The 7,663-nt window shown below is 44.6% G+C and overlaps 1 protein-coding gene and 1 long non-coding RNA gene across 2 annotated transcripts in view; both read right to left on the bottom strand.

Moving 5' to 3' along the window:
• The window catches only part of SRGAP2 (SLIT-ROBO Rho GTPase activating protein 2), a 100,286-nt gene that overhangs the window by 83,699 nt on the left and 8,924 nt on the right, over nt 1-7,663 (bottom strand). Inside the window, exon 2 of the mRNA XM_018576830.1 lies at nt 2,302-2,494. Coding sequence (XP_018432332.1) covers nt 2,302-2,494 — 193 coding nt within the window. The remainder of the gene's footprint in view (nt 1-2,301; nt 2,495-7,663) is intronic.
• The window catches only part of LOC108804912, a 7,449-nt gene continuing 5,356 nt past the window's right edge, over nt 5,571-7,663 (bottom strand). Inside the window, exon 3 of the long non-coding RNA XR_001942385.1 lies at nt 5,571-5,642. This is a non-coding gene — a long non-coding RNA (uncharacterized LOC108804912). The remainder of the gene's footprint in view (nt 5,643-7,663) is intronic.

The raw sequence follows: 7,663 nt of genomic DNA, 5'->3' as shown, positions 1-7,663 counted from the left end.
GAACTCGACAGCATTGTCAGTATCCATCCCAGCTGTGGCACTCTCAGCATATAGTGGGCAAAGGCCCGCTATATACTGAGTATACTGAGCTTTGTGTTATGGGAGGAGGGGATGTCCTCCCGCGACCCTAAAGAGAACTAGGAGATAAAAAGATTACCCCATAGTTCTCTTAACTCCTGCTAATATTATCCACATCTAAACAAAGCCCTCATATCAGATTCCGCAGCAGAGAATTTTATTACTCATATGTATAATATAGTAGATAAAATATATCCAATTAATTCATCACACTAATAGACATGCAATATAAAAAAAAAAAAGAAGACCAGCAGACTACGTGATAGCACATAAAGATATCAAATTGATTAATGAGGTATATAAGATTATGATCTCTACATTTCAGTATTGTCCATCTTTTAGCCTTTAAAACAGCTTGTACTACAAAAACAGTACATGCATGTCTTCTGGTGCACCAATCAATATGCTGTAATGAGCCGCAACATATACTGGCAGTCCCAGGGATGCCATAAAAGTCAGAGAATCAGAAATATAAAATAACAACTCACTTAAACATAAGGGCTGGCCAAGCGGGAAGGGGCTGTGGGGTGCCTGCAAGTTAAACTATGTCCCAAGTACCAAGTTTTCATGGCCAGTCTAGAGCCATCAAAACGTTAGGAATTGCTTTGGACTTAATTCTCCAAAGCACAGATTAGGAAGTATGGCATCCACAAAGAGACCAGAGCAATGGCTGCATTGAGTGTCCTTTTCTGTCAAACTTGGGAGACCTCTCGATTGGGACAGGTCTCCCATCAGTTCCATGACTAGTGTTCCCTAATCTCTCACTAAATTTGAAGCAACACCACCTAGTTTAGAGACCAGTGCCTCGGTTTGATGCATTGCAAACCCACAATTTTGCCAGTCAATCCAGCGTTCTTTCAATAAGAGCAGCGGGAGGGGGCATCTCTATTTTCCAAATTAACCTGGGAAGGTGGAATTACCCTTTCAGGGCTTTCCTCATGGATATACGTGTCCAGAACAGCTCTTTGTCCTGGAGAATGGCTGATGCCAACATCTCATTACTACCAAACAGGGCCAGCTCAGAATCTAGTGCCACACACAAATCTTCCTTAACATCAGACACCTTAGAGGCCGCAGGGGACGCTTCCTAATGGCAGCATAGGTACAGAACTGCTCAAGGCCTATTAGCAGACACACAGCAGTCATGTCAGACACAGTCATGGCCAAGAGGTACCAAGGCACCCACGAGCTGTTAGCAGGTGGGATCATGAAGGGAAAAAAATGGCTGGCGCATGTGCAGTATGGTAACCTGCGGAGGCTTTGCAGGTGGTTGCCAGCTCCTAGGCCACATAAGAAAAAACTAAATGCATCAAATTCAAATGTTTAAAGCTGAAATCACTACCACTAAAAATGCACCATAGCTGCAGATTTAACCCTTTAGAGAAGCCTGGCAACTGGACATCTGTAGGGGCTGGCTGAGGATTACCAGTGGCTTTTGGTCCTTACCATTATACATAGCAGTCCGCAAAGATATGCCATCCAATCTTCACCCTCTGGGTGGATTCCCTAGGTGGGTCTGCAAGGTTAGGGCTCGACCGATGGACTATGGCCCTAGAAAGCACCCTGCATCTAACCACACAGGCGGCACAAAGTGCCAAGGAGGACACCGAACGCAAGGTCCAGTGACTGACTACATTATAGGCCAACCCTGGCTCTTCCTTTCTGTGGGGTCCAGGTAAAGTCTGCCAAGGCTGTGCCAAGGAGGAAATAGATACGGATAGCTACTGGAGATGCCGCAGTGGCTAAGAGCAGAATTGGGGAAACTTTCTAGAATAATTTTGCAGGAAAAACTCAGAAAAATAGTGTGTTAAAAGGACATCTCTCAGACCTTCGTGAAGACATCCCATCACCTAAAGACACTAAGAAAAAAAACTGGGGAAAGCTGGAAATGGGAGGTTTTATGCAGGGCTGGCTTGCAGCTTTAATTGATGTGCCAGTATCCAATCATCCAAAGTTAGCTGCATAACCCTGTAGTTGAATGTAACGCCCTGTGTCTAATTGTGTACAATGAAGAAATTGTGTTTATACTGTATACCTGCACAATGTAAAACCATTTTACTTTAGTGTCTTCATTGTATAGCTTTAGAAATCCTCAACCCCTATATGCTGCACTGCATGGCTCAATTCTCTGTTTTTAAATGGAAAACTTTTAAGAAATGCTGTATGTCTGGCTCCACAATAACACAAGTACAAAAATTAGTTTTATTTAAATTTGTATCTCACTTCAATTGCTGGTCTTTAGCTCCACGTGTTTTGGACAAGAACCGCTCTGTTAGTTTCTCCAGATTTCGGGAATAATCCATCTCAATCTCTGCTTTTTTGCGGAAAAAGTCTTGCAAATCTTGGAGAAGTTGGGTCCGCAGGTCGCATTGCTGGTCGAGACATTTCAGCTGCTCCAACAGCTGAGCTCTTATCTCTAAATATAGAAAGAACAATTAAGTATAAATTAAAAGACAAAGTGGGATTGATTTACTGAAGGAGTAGAGCATGTTCACTTTGCAATGTGAATTTTCACAAAAAGTTTATCAGAGAAATAAAGCATGTAGCACACTATCTGCTATCAAAAATACTACAGAAGACTCATATCGCCAAGAGATTCAAAACATAACTATGATTGTCAAAATATCCAGATCCAAATACCATTTATGACGATCTAGTTTTCAAGGTGAAAGACATGACAATGAAAATTTTAGGTGGTGCTGCTTGTGTACACAGCCTTTCAGCCTTTCTGTTGGAGTTTAAAGTCCTGCGGGTAAAGGGAGAGGCAATTGTGATAATGACCAAGCAATGAAGTACTGAATCTCGGGGGCCCAAGAATAGAAAATCCAGAGTTGCCAAATCAAAAAGTAACCTAGCGTGGGTCAGCCTATTTTTAAACCAGCTCGGGGTTAATTTTCAGTACCAAAAGCGGTAACCCCGATCCACACTTGGGATTACACTGTAGCGTCTTACCTTGTCCACACGAGCCCTGCTGTGTCCTCCGGCCGATGCCGGCATCCTGTCTTCCGTGTTCCTTCCCTGCGAGCACTGGCGTCGCAGGGGGGCAGAACCAGCGGGAAATTTAAAAGTGAAAAAAAGAAAAAAAAATGCCCTACACGTGCGTTTATTCACGTAAGTGCAAGTGGCCGTGCAAGTGGCGGGGCAGTAGAGTTGGTTTTCATTTGAATTTTTTTTTATCCTACCTTTAACTTTATTTTTACTTGATCAATTTTTTACTCTCATTTACTTTATTTAACCTCGTGCCGTCCGCCCGTTGTGAAAAAACAGACGGACGGCAGACTCACACGGGCGGGTTGCCGTCAGACGGCTTTTTTTTTGCGCACGGGCAGAAGAAACCTGCCCTTTCTTTACAGCAGTTACCGGCTGTTTGATACGATCGGGGGCTCTATAGCCATGTATGCGCTGTCTGGCTTGATTGTTATCCCCCTATGTGATAGCAATCCCCCTATGTGATAGCAATAACTATAAATGTTAAAAAAAATTAAAAGCAAAAATTACGCTACACATGTTACATATCGCCGCGAACGTCGGAGTGAGAGCAATAATTTTAGGGCCATCAATCACTGATAACACTAAACTGATAAGTGGTAAAAGCGTTGCCTATGGCCAGTTTTGGTTATTACAGTTTTTTTGGAGGTTTCGCGCGCGCAATTTTAAAGCCCGACATGTTTGGTGTCTATTTACCCGACGTGACCCCATCTTACATTTTAGCCAAAAATTAGGCAATAATAAAAGGTTTTATCATTTAATATAGGGGAAAGTTTTTTTTGTTTTTTTTTAAATTTTCGGTAATTTTTCCTTAATATATTAAAAAATAAAAACCCCAGTAGTGATTAATTACCACCAAAAGAAGCTCTATGTGTCCCTATAAAATGGTAGAAAATGAATTTCAGTACAGCGTTGCATGACGGAATGTCAGTCAAAGTACTGCAGCGTTGAATACTGAAAAATGGCCTGGACAGGAAGGGGGTTTAACACTGCGGACTTCAAGTGGTTAACATTTGTTATTTTTTAATTTCATGTTATTTCTCACTTTTAATTTTTTACACTATTTTTTTTCCCCATCCTAACTTTATTGCCATCACACAGGAGCCATCAAGCCCATGTGAAAGTATTCATAGGTGACAGGTTCTCTTTATGGAACCTGTCACCTTTAATACAGGAGTTCTAGCATGAGCTCCTGTGACAGCCAAGATGGGAGGCTGCAAGTACTGCTCTCCTGTGTCAGTGTTAACATGGAGCAGAGCCGAGAACGGACGTTCTCTGCTCCCCACCCTGAACTAATATGCCATGGCCCCGTGTCCCCCAGAAAAGCAGGGGACGCCGAAAACCACGGCAGGGAGGGAGGCAGCGGGCGGGGAGTGAGACGGCGGGCGGTGACAGACGGCGGCCGGGGAGAGATGCAGCAGGCAGGGAGAAAGCCGGTGTTCAGGGAGGGGAGAGTGACAAATCAGACTGCTGTACAGCCGCTCGAGATCATTTGTACAAAAAAACGGCTCCCCCCCTCTACATATAGCCCTGCTGCTTGCCCGAAGCAGGGGCAAATGTAGAAAAGCTACCCGCCGTGCCATTAAAGGAGAACTATGAGGTGAGTGCTTTTCACTCATCTCATAGTTCTAGCCGACCTGTTACAATGAAACTGTCACAGGTCGGCTCAGTAGATCGGGAGGTGAGCTCTCTGCCGTGACAGGGGAGGGGCTGGATTCCCCCCTCCCCGTTCCGATCCGCCAGCGCTGACTGGCGGAACGGACGGGGGAGGGGGCGGGTACAGCTGGCTCTGCCTCTAGATAGGCAGAGCCAGCTGTCAGTCATACAGCTGGGCGGATCCAGACATGATTGTCGGGATCCGCTTCAGCTGCGGCGTCTTAGGCCCGGTTCACACCTCAGCGTTTTACAGCGCGTTCCTAAGCTCTGTAAAACGCTCAACATGTGAAAACCAATGAATGCCTATGGGCATGGTTCCCACCTGGGCGTTTTACAGCGCGTAGGAACGCGCTGCAAAACGCCCTACGCCCAAAGAAGTACAGGAGCTTCTTTGGGGCGTATTTGCCACGCGTATCCATTGGGATAGAGCCAGTTAGCCCACGGAAAGGCGCGTTTGTCGCACGTTTTTTACGTGCGCATCACGGTCGAAACACGCATATTCGCTGCGCCTAGATGTGAACCCAGCCTTAGTATACCGCGAGCTGCTGCGGCGTCTCAGTATACCGCAAGCTACAGCTTGCGGTATACTGAATCTAGGGTGACGGGAGGACACTAGTTTGTGTCCTCCCGTTACCCTAAGGAGAACTATGGGGAAAAGACTTAACCCCATAGTTCTCCTTTAAGACTTCGCAGTGGTCTAAAAACAGTAGCACTTAGCAGAACAGTAAAAGCCAGAGATTGTTAAAGTGACTCAGGAGAAAGCCTTGAAAATGAAAGTAGCTAAATTGTACCAGAATTGGGTCACTACTAAAGTAAAATTAAGGCCAGAGTATTAATTGTTTCCAATGAGGGAGATGTGTGATTATGCTCCATAACTTTCCTGCAAAATGAAATATAGCAATGAAAATGGTGCCACATCACTATAAATTTCTCTTTTCATTGATACCAATACTGAACCAGATCTTTTTGGCGACCACAGAAAATTAAGATTCTGACATCACAGTGCAAGAGGTTCCACTGTTGTAATCTGGAGACCAGTAGCTCTGCCTTAAAGGTTACCATACACTTTACAACCCTCGCAAGACTTTTGTCTTGCGAGGGTTGTAAAGTACTTAAAACAAACGTACGATCTGCCCATCTTGGACAGGCAAATTGTACTTGCAAACATCGTAAGCCCGCACACCGGCCCGTTCGGCAGTTGTCGAACAAGCAGGCCACTAACTCGCCGAGAAACGTACGATTCCCGGCGAGTTTTCCAGCCTGCTTGTTCGACAGAAGTTTCTACTGTACGGTCGCACGCCTTCCATACATCTTGCGATTATCGTACGATCACGGGATTTCCCGCGATTATCGTACAATAATCGCAAGGTGTATGGGCACCTTTACTCTTAGGAAATTCCAAATCTCTAACCAGGTCATTTAGGTCAAATCTGTGAGATTAGATGTGGTTCAGATGGAGCATATTGTGGGCTTAAGTTTGGGTCCGCTGACATCGATGGGCCCGGATCAGCTGCATCCTGCTCATCGTCTTCTGGTGGATCTGGAATAGGCAAGTCCTCACCACGGGGTACAGGATCGATTAATCGAACGTAATAATCGCCTAACTAATCGATTTTGAAAATAATCGTTAGCTGCAGCTCTAGATGCAGTGTGGATGGAATGTTTGGCTATGTATTAAATGAATATTGGAGTTACATGAATACATATTTTTATTCATAATTTAATAATTGTACATTTTTTTTTGTTTTTATTTTATTATTCTTTCCTTGAACACTGTACATTTTCCGCTTAAAGCCCAACTGTATGATAAATGTCACACCCCCGCTATCTAAACGCTAGATTAAGAAAAAAAAATCTGCATCTAAAAGCCATTTTTTTTTTGTAAGCTTGGGTCCTTCGAGTGTCCACATCAGTGCCTGCGTGACATGGACATTTCGTACTGGATATCAATTGGCCACAGTCCTCTGAGGATCCAGGAGATGATCAATGGTCTCAGGCACCATGGCGCTGGTGAGGAGCCCCAAAAGGGGAACTTAAGTAGATGGTTACTAGGATGGGTTAGAGGTTGGTTTGAGGGAGGAGTGGGAAATATGATTTTTGAATTCAGTTGGGCTTTAACTTTATTGCTCTCACAAGCTCCTTTTGCGATTGCATTGGCAGGTGACAAGTTCTCTTTATGGAGATATCAGGGGTCTGTTAGACTCTTGATGTCTCCCTTGTCCTCCACTGCAGACAATCAAGCACAGAACTGTGCTTGATCACCTGCTTCACTGGCATTTCAGCTGAGCTTGTGACAACTCTGAAGCAGGAAGCACTGAGTACAGCTCTTCCTGCCTCAGTAATCATAGAGCAGATTAGGAAACAGACGCTCCCTGATCTGTTCCAACTCGCCTTCCCAAATTAAGAAACCATGATTTTGCTATAACCACTTCAAGACCAAGACGTACATGGATCTCCTATGTTCCTGAAGTGGTTAAAGTAGAACCAAACCGAAAAATTATTTACGTTTTGCACTCACGCCATCTGCCTCTCCACCCAGAATGGAGGAGGATTAGAATACCTGTTTGTATACCCGGTATCACGGAGAGTGAAAGAAACTCTTACATTTGGGGCCGTCACCACAACAGGAATAGAGGAGAAACCCTTTCAATGGGACACTAGTTCGTGAGACCCTGATCTCAACAGAAATTTCCATCAAATTGGTGGGATTTCCTCTCACTTCCTGTTATGGCTTTGGAACATGAGGTAAAGGGAAATCTCTAACAGAAGATGGCTTTGGCTTCACTTTATATATTTGGTAGATCTGTCCATCGGAGGAGCCCAATTTTGGCAGTCAAACAGCACCTCTTTGCCTACCCAGAACAGAACCCACCCACAAGCTGGGAAGGAGTTACCGTTCTATTGGGAGACCAGACACTTTAAACTCTCCCGGGACACCCCC

This window comes from Nanorana parkeri, unplaced genomic scaffold (genome assembly GCF_000935625.1).
Source record: "Nanorana parkeri isolate BGI_ZX_2015 unplaced genomic scaffold, ASM93562v1 scaffold77, whole genome shotgun sequence".
Taxonomy (NCBI): domain Eukaryota; kingdom Metazoa; phylum Chordata; class Amphibia; order Anura; family Dicroglossidae; genus Nanorana; species Nanorana parkeri.
The sequence above is the reverse complement of the archived record's forward strand: the minus strand, read 5'-3'. Positions and strand labels throughout refer to the sequence as shown.